Source organism: Diadema setosum, chromosome 3 (genome assembly GCF_964275005.1).
Source record: "Diadema setosum chromosome 3, eeDiaSeto1, whole genome shotgun sequence".
Taxonomy (NCBI): Eukaryota; Metazoa; Echinodermata; class Echinoidea; order Diadematoida; family Diadematidae; genus Diadema; species Diadema setosum.
Window position 1 is genome coordinate 35,720,018 of NC_092687.1, and position 15,415 is coordinate 35,735,432.

At 39.4% G+C, this 15,415-nt stretch overlaps 1 protein-coding gene across 1 annotated transcript; it reads left to right on the forward strand.

Annotated features, from left to right (window-relative positions):
- The first annotated feature begins 494 nt into the window (after positions 1-494).
- LOC140226353 (methylthioribose-1-phosphate isomerase-like) lies at positions 495-15,020 on the forward strand. The gene is made up of 7 exons (XM_072306838.1): positions 495-612; positions 1,989-2,227; positions 4,589-4,824; positions 6,719-6,888; positions 8,471-8,647; positions 11,370-11,594; positions 13,134-15,020. The coding sequence occupies exons 2-7, from the start codon at positions 2,051-2,053 to the stop codon at positions 13,259-13,261; spliced, it is 1,113 nt and encodes a 370-aa protein (XP_072162939.1). The 5' UTR covers positions 495-612; positions 1,989-2,050; the 3' UTR covers positions 13,262-15,020.
- The last annotated feature ends 395 nt before the right edge of the window (positions 15,021-15,415 follow it).

The following is a 15,415-nucleotide window of genomic DNA, read 5'->3' on the forward strand; positions in this document are numbered from 1 at the left end:
TATTGTTCTTTTGATATAATAGAAATTCCATTTTCTGTTTTTCTAGTGTTTTTAATGGCTAAATTGCCTACAATTGCATAATTATGATTTTTTTTTTTTTGTAGTTAAAAAGAAATGACCGGATAATTATTCATTCTATTTTCTTTCTTTTGTTTGATTTCTGCCTTAAAATGAATTGAATGATTATATTCTTGTCTTGTGGATTATGTCTCATACATAGGCCTATGTAGGAACATTTATGACAGATGCTGAAGGTATTTTTTTTTAAACTGTTATATTTTCAAATGAAAAGGGAATGACTAAAAAGATCATTGAAGAAAAAAAAGTGTGTGTGTGTGTGTTGTGTGTGTGTTGTGTGTGTGTGTGTGTGTGTGTGTGTGTGTTGTGTGTGTATGTGTGTATGCGTGTGTGTGTGCGTGTGTGTGTGTGTGTATGTGTGTGTAGGTGTGTGTGTGTGTGTGGGGGGGGGGGGGGTGGCAACGTTACCCCACTCCGAGGCGGTTTCTGGGCTCTCTTCACCATCATACCGCGCCGCCGCGATGCCGAGAGCTCGACGTCACATTTTTCGGACCATGTGGGTGGACGTGGACCTGTAAATGTTACCTGGATGTGGTGAGTCTATTGCGAATTCTAGATGTGTTGGTAAAAACTCCGAAAATATTCTGGATAAAGTATTGTCACCTAGTCTATGTTGTCAAAGCACGCAGTGTGTAAGTGCACAATTGCCTTCAAATGAAACGACTAATTTCTGTCACGACTACTACAAGAACCACTGCCAACCAGAATCCTGGTGGTATGAACAGCAGCTGCCGGGAGGCTAGCCCGACCAGACCCCGTGCGCTAAGCTAGCTTACTTGTGTACAGCGACAGGGCTGTGTATAGTTACCGGGAGGCGAACTGTGGTACGTAGTCCCATATACTAAGAAGTTTGCTGTACTATTTGTTAATTTTTTGTGCCTGCTTCCACAGCACAGCACAGTAAACGTGAGGTCTAGTCTCTCTGTGCACCAGGCCAGGAGCGCTCCGGGGTTTAGCCTGCCCTTGCCTTGCCCTTGCCTTTGGCTTACACCGCTGGAAGATAATTGCGTAACTCTTGTTATATCCTCTTGTTGTTCTCAGTGTTAATTTACTCAAGTCGGATTTCTTAGCTTTAAATAATGTATGATAGGCATAAAGCCAAGGCAAAGCCAAAGGGAAGAGTTCTCCTTTTTTGAACCGACACTCGGCGACAGCAACCCACATCCCACACTCGGTCACACTGAATAAATTTATTTGTATTTTAATATACTTCTACACGTAAATTACTTCTACTTCTATCAGTCACGTTGGTCGTTACACGGGGTGCTTCTCATCAAAGCCTGCAGGCCTGTTCAGCAACTGGATGAGGGTTTGTGGTGTGGTGCGGTGCTTCAGACAGTGGAGGCCATGCCAAGCATTGCCATTTTGATTTGTGCTTTGTGCTCTTTCAAATGTAACACTACCAGGTGCTCATAGCTCATTGTGCTAGTAAAATTTACTAAAAACAAATCTCTGCCGTGTTTAGTTGGCTTCTAAGTAATATGGCTCAACAGAGGGCGTTTCAATGATGTATTGAGGAAGCCTATCCCAGTCTCTGATTGTCCTGGGGGGGGGGGGGGGGGGGGACTGTATTTGTAGGCATCCAAGGTAGAGCTGGTTCTCTCACATAAAGCGTTGATGTTGGCTGCTTCGTCATTTGTTCGTGTTGTTCTTTGTCTCTGTTTGAGGTGGTGTTGTATGGGTACTGCAATTTGATTGTTTATTGCCTTGTAAAAGTTGGTAAGTCAAGCTTGTTTTCTTCTGTCCTCTAGGGTAGGGAGACAGATACTTTCCCTCATAGCCGTGACACTGGCCTCTCTCTGGTAGTTCCCACATACAAAGCGACACAGTATTTTGTATAGTTAACCACCCATGCCTTGAATGACACGATTTTATGACAGCTTACATCCTCTTGCATGCAAATCTTACAGTCTACAGGTGCATACACACTATTGACGGCAAGGATCTTCTAATTATATAGCAAACAAACAAGATGAGCGGGACAGATGGGCAGCCTTCTGGGAAGAAGGCCCGACCCGGGAGCCTGGAGGCAATCCGATACAAGAGGGGCGATCTGGAGATTCTCAACCAGCTTCTACTGCCGCTTCAGACCGAGTACGAGAGAGTGGCGTCTGCTGATGATGGCTGGCAGGCAATCAGGCTCATGAAAGTAAGATTAAAGAAGTTGATAGTGACCCTGCATCACAAAACCAACAAAAAGTCATCAGACATGGATTTTCAGTTAAGGGCAGATTCTAAAAGAGCAGACTCTTATTAAAGCTTTCTACATGTAAATGATGTCTGGTATTTAACTTTATTCAAATGGACTCTCGTAACCTATCTAAATACTGGAAAGAAATCACTCACTCTTGAAAAGTGTGAATTCAGAAAAGAGACTCTGAAGTACGTACAGGGTCTATTCAAGCAATTAATATTTACCAAGCTGCGCTAGCTATGCAGTGAAAGGGACAACAACAATGAAAGGATTATCAGATAAGGCTGAAATTGAGCATACAGATATATTAACACATTGGCCCGAATTCACAAAGGTGGTACAAATGAAACCATGGTTTAAACCATGGACAAAAACCATGGAGCGCCAAGTGTCGCGCGGAATATTTCGTTAAGAAATTGGTCATTTCGTCGACAAAATGACCGTTTCGTTAACGAAATCATGATTTCGTTAACGAAATGTTCATTTATCTACAAAATGTTGTCATTTCGTTACAAAATAATCATTTCATCGACAAAATGACTGATTCAGTAACGAAATATTCCATGCGACACTTGGCGCTCCATGGTTTTTGTCCATGGTTTAAACCATGGTTTCATTTGTACCACCTTCGTGAATTTGGGCCATTCTGTCTCCATGATTAATGCTAACTTTCAAAGCAGTGGCATTAATCCTTTCAAAAGTCATTAGACTTGAAAGTGAAAAGTGCAAAGGCTTTCAAGAAATGAAAAGCGGCCTCTAATAAATACCTGGTCATTCTACTCTTCACCAAAAGAGGTTGTAGAAAAACTGCAGAAAACACACTTTCCCATTCGTGTTATGATCCCAAACTAACGTTAAAGAATAATGTAGAAGAAAGAAAGTTCTATCACAAATTAAGATTGACCTATTTGACCAATTTCACCTGTTTAGAGTCCTCATGTAAAATCAACCAGTGCACCTTTTTGTTCTTTTTGTGGTGCATGGTCACATACAAGAACATTTGTTGCCCCCAAATGATATTCTTTTTGCCAGTTGAAAAGAGTGGACATATTGGTAAACCACCTGTGTAACCAAAAGCAGTCAAGAATTACAAGCATTTGCTATCCACAGTCAACTGCATGTGCTATTGAACAATGCAATATACATTGTACTGTAAAAGTGAATTTTCACACATTTTGTGCTATTAGAGGCTAGCACAAAAATAAAAGGATGCAAATATTTCAGGGTGCCATATTTTCCAGTAGTTGATGTCTTGATTCTATGAAATTAAAAACGTGAAACTCTTCTTACCTGGCCAAGCGCAAAAAATAAGTAAAATATCCACTTTTACAGTTACCGTAGCAATAATTGGACTTGAGGTTAAAATAGAGCATGCTCTGGACTCGTGTCTTGTGAGACACCTTAAAGGGAAGGTAAACCCAAAGAGCAATGTGGATTGAGTGAAAGCAGCAACATTAGTAGAACACATCAGTGAAAGTTTGAGGAAAATCAGACAATCGATGCAAAAATTATGAATTTTTTAAGTTTTGGTGTTATGACCGCTGGATGAGGAGACTACTAGAGGATATGACGTATGAGTGGACAACAATACAAAGAAAATATAAAGGAAATTCAACAAAACCTCACTTTTCTAGAATTATGAAAGAGCAATGGACCAACCGCTTTCAGAAAGCAGGGGAATAATTACTACCCTTAACATATGTCGTCAATATCAAGTTGATGGAATTTGTAATTTTCATGAAAAATGGAGTTTTGCAGAATTTTCTTTATATTTTCTTGGTATTGTTGTCCACTCATACGTCATAACCTCTAGTAGTCTGCTAGTCCAGCGGTTCCATCACCAAAACTTAAAAAATTCATAACTTTTGCATCGATTGTCCGATTTTCTTCAAACTTTCACTGATGTGTTCTAAATTTGTTGCTGCATTCACTCAATCCACATTGCTCTTGGGGTTTATCTTCCCTTTAAGGACACCAGAAAGGGGTCAGCAAATGTAGAAATCTGCTAGTAACGTACATGTAGGTCGTCACTGATTGCTCCATACATCTTCATACACGTGTTGTAGCAAAGCAAGCACATTACTAACTTGGAAAAGTTCGTGTCGAGGAGTTAATGCAATAGAAACCTGGTATACCAAGTTCCTGTAGGGAACAGGTTACATGCCTACTATGTACATGTAGCGCATTACCCATTAGTGTATATATGTCCCATTGAGCTCAGGAAAAGGAAAGACACATGACTGAGTAAGCAATTCTGGTTGCAATGGTACTGAGTTTGAGAATAGTAACCATCTGCTATGATTGTTTCCCATTGAGGTTAGAGGTGCTCCGGCCATAGCCATAGTGGGTACGCTCTCTCTGGCCGTGGAGCTGACCAGGATGGACTTTGGCAGCAAGGAAGAGCTGGTCACCCACGTCTGCGACCGCTTCAACTATCTCAACACGGCCAGGCCCACAGCGGTCAACATGTCCGAAGCAGTGAAGCGGTTCACTGCCCTAACTCAGCAGCTGGCCACTGATGCTGATTCCACAGTGCAGTCAATAAAAGACAGGTGAGTATAGGGTAAGATTAACCCTTACAGTGCCTTGTTTGCCTATTGACAGGTACAATTGTGTGCCTTCTTTGCAGATCAGCACAAGTGTCTAGTATTACTGCAGTTAAAGAATGATGACTTTAATTCCCTTAAATACATTATTTACCATTTGCAGATGAAACATAAATCCAGCTTTAGAGTATTTCCAGATAGATCTAGAATGTGAGTTATAGGAACAGAAGCAAGCAATGTAAAAATGTCAATCATTGCAATCAATGTTGAGCATTGTTAAACATACAAAATGTGAACAATAGCTATTAAAAAAAAATATATATGTTTGTAGACTAACCCGTCTACCGTTATGGTTTAGTGGGAAAAACAGCAATATCTCCCTATATTTTAGGCTTTACTGCAAAATTTGTATATGGTACATATACATGTAGGATGTTTTGTGATACAGCTGACCTGTACACGTGTACGCATCAAATGTGATATCTTGAACATTTTTTAAACCACTGCTCCAAAAGGTAAATAGTATCTTTAAGGTATGTCACCCTGGCCTTTTGTTGGATGGAGGCACATTGTTTAACCTGAGTTGGCTGGCTAACTTTGGAGGAATTCAGTGAACGCTGACAAAGCATGACAAGTTAAATGTTAGAGCCTCAGAGGCACATACATTGTGAAACATCATTGATTTACTGTGGTTTCTTGCTCTAGTTATTGTGTAGTGTCAGTGGTTTAAAGAAAAACAAAATGGTCGAGCAAAATGTTCCATTACACATGTGGACACTCTAAAGGTTATTAAGTATTGAACTTGAATATGGAGTTGTTATTTGGGATTGCTTCAAAGGTTGACCTAAACAGCAGGATGCTTGACACGTGTGTTGCCAATATTACAGGGTTCCCACAGTCATGGAAAATCCTGGAAAATCCTTGAAAAATTTGTGTTCATGGAAAGTCAGGGATAAGTCTGGGAATTTGGAAAATTTGTGAAAAGTCATGGAAAAGTCATGGAATTGCATTTACCTCTTGGCTATGACAGCTTTCCAGTTTGTCGTGTCTCGCAACTCTCATACTCTTTGATCATACTCTGCTATTATAATTGGTGTTCATGATTTCCATTTTTCCCAGTTTTGTGACATCCCAAATTCTACATAACTCCCGGGACATATACTAATGATAATAGATGTACATGTTATGAGTAAGATAGTGGGTGGAACGGATGGCTGTGAGGGGAGGTGGAGGCCATCATAACGTGTCTGATTTTGGAAACCGTGCCAGAAAGGAAGTCATGGAAAGCAGCAATTTAGTCATGGAAAAGTCATGGAAAAGTGATGGAATTCTGTTTTCAAATTTCTGTGGGAACCCTGATACTACTCCTCCAGTCATGTGTGGAGGGAAGCCTCATTCAATTTATGTCTCTTATTCTGTGTACATGTCTAGAGATTTTTAGTACCTAAAGATGTAAGCAAGGGGACTCCAGTTTTAACAAAGTCCATGATGCAGGCATTTTTTTATATTTTCATCATTGGAATGCTATCATGTAAGGGAATTTCAAACCATAGATATTTCTGATAATGGTAAGTGGACCTGAATTTTTACTGTATTGCAATGAAATTTTGTTATAACTTTGTCTCTTGCAACCTGTATATAAAAGTGGACAATATATATATATATATATTTTTTTTTTTTTTTTTCCGTGAGTAACCATGTTCAGCCAGTAAGAAGAATTTAAGTTGTTTTAAATTCTGCAAATTCAAAAAATACATTTAATGTCTATGCCAGTATCTCATATGACAAGGGTTAAAATTTACTTGCTTTAATAATTTGCCACTATTTCCATGCCCCTGGAAATCGGGCAAATTTCCACGCCACGAAAATATTCACTTACGCAGTATTACTTTTGTTGCAGGATCATAGAAGAAGCAGAATCCATGCTTGAGGTGGACAGACAAACCAACCGTAGCATAGGACTCCATGGGGCCAACCACATAGCCAGCAAGTCTGGGAACGCCAGTCAGACCATTATGACCCACTGCAACACGGGCTCCCTGGCCACTGCTGGGTATGGCACAGCACTTGGTAGGTCGCTTGCATCATCCCAACCACCAACAGCAACACTAACACCACCACAACCGACAACAATTACAAAAACAGCACCAACAACATCACCATCACAAACAACACCACATGATGATCAAGACCATCACCAATAGCAACATACTCGTACACTAACAATAACAACAACAACAATAGCAATGAAATTGATAGCAAAATCTGAAACATCAGCTGCAACTCCTACAACAAACAACAACAACAACAGCTAAAAGAGAGACAATTAGATTACATATTTTCTGAATAAACCAGTCAATGAATACTGCAAGATCTTTGTTCAGAGAGCTCCTTGAAAAAAAAAAACAAAACAAAAACATACCTGATAAATTAGTAGAATCATTCATAGATTGCAGATTTTTATTCGTGGAACATTCACTTTTCTGTGCCTAAGCCTAATACATGTATCTGTGAAGATGTACAGAACTTTCACACACTGATGCACTTCTAGCGCTGATCCGAATTTCTCCCATTGGATCTATTTCAAGCCGTCCTTCATGTACCTAAAGCACCACACACATTTCTAGTCAAGTTTCTGGTATTTGGAGGTTACACTTCAGCTTAATAATGAATAACAATCTACATATTGCAACTGTGCACAGTTTTGCTTGGCTTACTTAAAGGTAGGGAATCCCATTTGCATGCCTTAAATGAAGAGTTGTATAAATACCGTGGTATGTTGAAGAGAGTATCATTTTAGAAACTCCCATAAAGTATTGAAAGTGGAAGGTTACATTTAGTACATTTTTATTGACCGTTAGATTTTGAATTGAATTTTTTTCGGGGCTCACCGTAAATTCCAGTACATTACTAGGCTACCTTTGCAGACCCATGCACTGCATGTGTGTCCATCATGTATATTTTGTGAAGAAAGTTCATCAAAACTTGCAAACATTTCTATATATGAAGGGTTTGTTTGCAAAAACCGATAAGTCCATTTTTGAAGATTTTGACGTACGATCTCTGTCATAAAGTACAAAATAATACCCTTTAAATGATATATTGCTCACTACATATGAAGGTATATTTTTGAAGTTATGGTCAAAAGAAGCAAACATTTTCTTATTATTCTCTTTATTTTTCTTGACCTTTAACCGCAAATATCTCCATTTAGCAAATATGGACTTATCGGTTTTTGCAAACAAACTCTTCATATATACATTCTTGCCACACACTATATATGTTATTACATCAGCTCTTATACTTTAAGATTTGTGTTCATAGATAAAAAAAAAAAAAAAATACAGAAGACTGCAACAAAAAGGCTTAAGTGTGGCTGACACACAGAACTACTGAGTAGTTGAGTTTTGTGCATTATTCAAATTGTAGATAACTGTTGACTTCCAAATTTCTCAGCAGTGGCCTAAACAAGTCCCCTGAGGTTCATATTCAATGTTATGCTGCATTTTGGGAGGTCTGTAAAAGGTATCCCCTACCTTTAACGTTGATGAATTAGGTTGACAAAGTTAAACTACGTAAGTGCCATGGTTCATAAAGAATTTGTTTATCAAGATATCCCTAATTTGGCATGTTACTATTCTTTGTCAATTAGGTGTTATAAGGGCTCTCAATGAGAAGGGAATGTTGGACCATGTCTACTGCACCGAAACTCGGCCGTACAACCAAGGAGCAAGGCTGACAGCATATGAGTTGGTCTACGAGAACATCCCTTCCTCCCTCATCACTGACAGCATGGCTTCGTTCTGTATGCTGAGGAAAGGAGTAACAGGTTTGTCATCGCAAGAACTTGTCTTCTTTGTCCATGCAACAGTCATCACTATCATCACCGTCACCTTACATAACCCTACTGTAAAAAATGTATTCATGTCACCAGGGGCACTGTAACATAATTGATAAGACTGCTGTCTTTCAGTTGGATGCTCTGAGTTAGAATCTTGTAAAGTGCCTACACATGCATCCTTGGACAAGATATTTGACCCACTATGTCCCTCTCCACCCAGGTGTATACGTAAATGCGTAGGTACCTGGCAACGTTAGGGCATACTGGTACTCCCCCTTGGAAGAGCAGTGGCACTAAAGAGGATTTCTTGAATGAAAAAAGAGCATGTAGTTTAAATACCATGTCCATTTCCATTTTAAATTGCATCTATGTATCTTCATCAGCATATTTATAATCGTCTCCATCACATTCGTCAGAAAGGATACCTATACCATTATCTTCATCACCTTTGTTATAAAATTAAAGAATATATATATCACTATCTTCATCAACAATAATTATGATCATTTTTTGACATTGTCATTGTGAGGAGGATTAGTACTACAAATTCTCTCCATTAACAATATCCTTTTATTCATCAATGCAGCCATGTTACCCTTCACTATATTAGAGAGACTGTGTGTTTCAAACTTAAGAGGGATTTCAATGACTTTTTTTTTTTTTTTTTTTAGAATCTGAAAGGGGGAAAATCCCAGGTTTTGTCATATCTTATAAACTGAATTTCAAAGGTTTGTATAAGCTGCCTTGCAAGGCCCCTAATGTGTCATTGGCTGCTTAAGAATTTTGATGCATGCTCCAAAATACACCAAGCTCTGAATGAGGATAGACAAATTCACACTGTGCCTCATAAAACTTGAAGTGTTGGAGTCACTACACTTACGTGTGGCGAGTGCTTGCAGAGGAGTGGAATCATGCCGGTTCAGATGTTTTGAAATTTGCAACTACAACGTAGGAGAAGCTAAGTGTCAATTGCTAATATGCAACTTGTGTGTAATGTTAACAACATAATTGTGACCCGCGACAACGGTTTCAGGCTAAAGTCGCAAGAGCAAATTCCCTCCTAGGCGGGGTACAAAGATTTTGACCATTATTTTTGTCGATTTTGGGTTTTTCCAGAAATTGAATCTTTGATATGTTTTGTACATCTACACTAAATTTCACAGCATAACATTAAGTTTTTCCTACTGAAAATGGAATTTTAAACACCCTATGTTGGATCGCACTCGTCAGTTTCGATCTTCTTTCGAATGCCGCGCCACTATGCCCAGTGTTGCTACGGCGAGGCATCTCGCGTGCTATTGGCTAGTGCGTCGCACACATTTACATAGTTCGGCTTTTGGCGATACGCCATACAGCGTGTCGGAAATGTTTTGTCCACGCATGCATGCTCCATTTTTGTTGCTACAATAGATTCAGTACGCTCGGTCTTAAGTGTATGCTCTTCGTTTGGCTTTCTATCTGAGCTTTTCTACCGCAATGTTCGACAACGGAAGTGAAACAAAAAGTGAACAGCAACACTAGGCAGCACTAACTTTACGTGAAAAATAGATACGATAGGGAACATGGTTTAAGTGTATCAGAGTGACAAATCGCCACACAAATCGTGCAACATACGATCGAAACTGACTTTTTAATTGTGCTTGTAGTAAATATGACAGCAGGTTGACTCAAAAAGACAGCAGAAGAGAGAAAAGGAGTGGTCATAAATGACCAGTATTCAAATAATACACTGTAGTGAAGGTTAAAAATTGCACCGAACTATAAAGTCGTGTTTTTTTGTTTGTTCGTTTGTTTGCTTGCTTGTCTACCGCACAATGCAACACATTCACGGCTTGAAAAAAAAAAACAAACAAACAACAGGAAGCATGACCCTTGTCATGTTTCTGCCTTCGAAAGGGTCCCAATGACAAAATTTACAAGACAAATCAACCGCTATGAAAACGTGATTTGTAAAGATGTGGAAAGTGCCACCCGCTCCTGTGACGTATACACACAGGCATAGCGTGTGGATGCCATTTAGTAATACGTGCACCATACACATGCAACCAGCAGCTTGTAATTATCGTATCCACCATCTTGAAAGACGTACTGGTAAATAAACCCGAGGGAAACGCATTGTGCATTCGGCTCCATACGCTGAGCTCCGAGGATGGTGCCCCGGAAATTTGACTCTCTCAGTGAGCCAATCAGAAGCCGCTATGGTTGCCAGAGGCGGAGCTTAATCTCGATTGGCACCATCGTACGGATGGGTGATTCTCACCTCGCATCGCCGCTCGGACATTGTCTTTGAGCATGAGGGGAATCTTTCAAAGCCCGTTTTCTCGCAATTTTGTCAGGCTAACAAATCAAAAAGTGTGTTATATTACGCTTTATAAGACCACTTACAGTACCGGAGAATACAAGTGTTTTATAACAATGTAAAGCTTGGGAAATGGGCAAAGTGATTCAATAAAAAAATGAATTTTCAAAATTCCCAACTTTTGCCTGAAACCGTTGGCGCCGGTCACAATTGCTCTCAAGGTACTTACAATTATGGCAGATTCAGAAATTCTAAGAGTGAAAAAAAATACAACAGTTATTGCCGCATTTTGACTGACTGTTTATTTATTCATTCTTTTTAATTCTGTGTATTTATTTCACTCCATGTGCACTACTACAAGTGTCTCAGCATTCAGTATTATCTTCATTTCCATTTTCATTCTGGGTGCAGCTGTTGTAGTAGGGGCAGATAGAGTCATTGCCAACGGTGACACGGCCAACAAAATTGGCACCTACCAGCTGGCCATCGCTGCTCGACACCACAACATTCCATTCTACGTCGCTGCGCCTGTCACGTCGTGCGACCTGGGCCTCGCCTCCGGCGATCAGATCATCATTGAAGAGCGCCCCCACAAGGAATTGACCTCCATAAAGGACATGCAGATTGCAGCTCCAGGTATACACAACACAACTTTCCTGCCATTGGCAACACCTTGTAGGAGTCTGATGTTTTTAACTTCCATCACCCCACTCTACAAGCCTTTCTGCATGAATACACTTGTACATGATCATGATACAAAATTATTTTGAAGACGATGCTCTGTATTGATTAGAGGTCGACATTTCAGCAACAAAATGATATTGTAGTATTGGTGTGAATTTGCCCGAAAACAATGATTGTGTGACAGAGGCTATGTCTGTAAAGCGGTCCTACGCAGAGCTGCCTGATTTGGGGGGGGGGGGGGGGGGTGCTTCCTGAAGTCAAAGTTATCTCTACATGGGTAGGTAGCAGAATATTACAGTCTTCTTGATTTTTGAAACATAAAGTGTAAAGTTCCTCCCTGATTGATCTTTAGAGTCTCTGTAATAGTGTTGGATGAAGATCTGCAACCCCACTTGTGAGGAATTATAATATTTCACAGTTAAAGTGTTGATTAACTATGATGTGGATCTCATATTATGGACAGAATGAAATTATTAAAGGTGACACAATCAGTCACCTTTGTATCATATGTATCACATGACGTGTGGTGGGGGAAGTGGTGGGAGCCACTGAAATGCTGATTTAAATTTACAGTGTAAATCAAGTATTGATGACTTATCCGAAAATCAAAACGAACAGTTCCTCGGTTTATTCATCACTTTAGATGTTTCCAACCACTTCTGTCAGTTAATGACAATGAAATAAGATAATTTCTGCTTCCATGTGTTGTCAATAATGCAACATCGTTTTGGTTTGCTGCTTTCATTTCTAAAAGACCTACTGTACTAGCCTGGGATTTGCGGAGTGTAACCTGTTTGGGTATTAAGAAAATAAGAGAAAGAATAAAATAATAAATAGTATACATACTTACCACAAATCTGAAGTACACACACAGCTGATAAATCTTGAATGGAGTCGACTGTAATTACCAATGAGCGTACACTTTGCTGCAAATATCAGCTGACTGGTGCTACAATGTACATGTACATATTCCTTGTGTTTTAATATACCCAATGGGCATTGAGTTAATTGGGGTGCGAGTCACGAGACCGACAGCGACGAGTCACACAGCCCATTTGTCATACAGCTCATGAGTCATACAGGCCATGAGTTATATAACTCACGAGTCTTACAGCCCACTATAAAGCGAACAAGGCCCACAAGACCGACACATTAAGCCCTGTGTTGTATCTGTCAAACTCTTGGGCTGTTTTTACCTAGTGTCAAACTCAGAGGCTTTTACGTTTTTGCCTAGTGTCGGACTCATGGGCTGTATGACTCGTGAGCTGTATGACTCACGGACCTGGTTACAATGTCAAACTCATGGGCTGTATGACTCTTGGGTGTCAGTCTTGTGGGATGACCCCATTAATTGTACCAACAATGAATCAGTTCCAAGCTACACAATCTTCAAGTTGGATTAATTCTTGTCTATTCTTTGCTGTAGATATTTCTGCACACAACAAAAGTGCTGATTTCTTGCAATTAACCTAAATCTTTGCCCAACTCCAGGAATTGGCTGCTGGAATCCAGCCTTTGATGTGACACCGGCTGAACTCATTTCAGGGATCGTAACAGAACACGGTGTGTTCACACCCGCTGAGCTCGAGGCGAAGCTGACACAGCTGACTTCTACATGATGATGAGATGTACCTAATTTTAGGAGGTGAACATGTGCACAAAGAACCAAGGTCTACATGATTTGTGTTCAAAGGAGAGTGTGTGCCCCTTGGAAGGAACCTCGTTCAGCCATCTTTCAGTGCATGAATCCTGTAATTACCCAGGCTCAGCTTTATTTGACAAACCTTTTCACGAGCATATAAATCCATTCAAACTAGACCTAGTCGTAGAGACAGCAAACCCAATCAGATGTAGCAATGTGCCTTGGTCCGAAAGGAAAAACACAATAACAAGGTCTTTGAGGGATGAGGTAATCTTTGTCCTTTTTTGTCAGTTTCTGAACTCATTCCACTTGGTAAACAATGCTCTGCAATAGTTAAGTGATCAATACAAGGATGAGGAGAAATATGAAAAGTTTGTTCACAAAAACCGATAAGTCCATTTTTGAAGATATTGAAGTACAGTCCCTGTCATCAAGTACAAAATAATACCTTTTAAATGATATACTGGTCACTACATATAAAGGTACATTTTTGGAGTAATGGACAAAAGAAGCAAAAATGTTCTTATTATTCTCTTTATTTCTCTTGACCTTTAATCGAAAATATCTCCATTTGGCAAATATGGACTTATCAGTTTTTGCGAACAAACTCTTCATATTTTGATGACTTGCACTGCCAGCAACAAACAGTACTAACTGGATTGCACATTTTATCATTCATCTTTTGTAGTGTTATTGCTTTTTTACCCATTATTTTAGTGGCACCACTTACTGAGAACTGGGGAAATGTGTTTGTCTTTTCCATGACAACATACCAATGTTTTTCCTCACTCCAAGTCTACAAGGCAGGATAGTCTAATTCTAGCATGATTTATTGACCAAGCCATAATACATTTGCATATGGTGAATATAGTAGGCTATTTACCTGTGTTCAAAACCTTGTGGATTAACACAATGTTATGCACATATAGTGGCCCACTTTTAGGGTTTGTGTTCAATAAACAACATTATACTTGACAGAAGTTTACATCCTTTGCATAAAAACTAAGTGCACAACGTGCCTGTAGCACCACAGCTTTAAGCAGCAAACAAGTGATCACAAGAATCCGCATTATTCTGATTTACAACTCACATTACCTATTGGTATTAAATGAAAACAGTACACTATCAATATGTATTCCAGTGTTTAAACTCCAACTGTCAATGGTGTACATTGTACATTCAACATTTATTTTGTCTTCCAACTTTCTCAATAATTCTGTTTTCACAGCCAAACAATTACTTTCTGCCTATATGGTTTAGAGTTATTATTATTATTATCTTCCTTTTTTTAACGATTTTGTGCAGCTCAAATCACTTCACTTGTGTTCTTTTAAAGTTGTAACTCGATGACTAATTCAGATGCATAAGCATGTCTGTGGCTAAATTATCTTTCCTGTAAATATGTCTTGTACTGAGTACACATTCAAGGAAAAGAGGCTCCATGTCATCAGTTGTTGGATTTTCATAATCCATTCGCGTGACAATCGATTGCCATCAGTCCACAAAACAAGTGCATTTCAAGAAAACATATACAAAAGTCTTCCAAACTACATTTTTGTTGCAACTTTTCTGTATGGTATTTTATAATCTAAGTGGTCATTTTACAAAATGGTATACATTGTATAATAGAACATCTCATTTGGGAGGTGTATCCACTTCCTCTAAAGCCCTTTCTAAACATTAGGCTGTAATTAAAACATATAAATCCTTTGATTAAAGCAGATGGTACTTTTGAACATTGTCTGATGATTTTTAATTCGTTTTATTTTAGCTTGTTTGAGTATGGCTGTCAGAAATCTTCCAAACCATTATGAATAGCTGGAACTTGTGACTGTCTATGTCGATAGTATTACATGGCTAGTCAGAGTCGCAAATTCGTTGCAGCCAGCTCGCTGTGTCGATGTCGAGATGTGGATGTCCAAGGTCCAGGGTGTTGGTTCGTGGGGGAAAGTGGGGCATCTGTGGATGACGTGGGCATTTCTTTCCAGGGCACGATATGGGCAGGCTGCAGAAGGGGGCAGACCCTAGCTTTGCATTTTGTTGGCTTTTTGGATTTTGACTGGCCAATTTCAAAGTTCATTTTATTGTTTTCAAAGCTTACATTGATGGCCAGTAAGCTTGTATTGGGGTT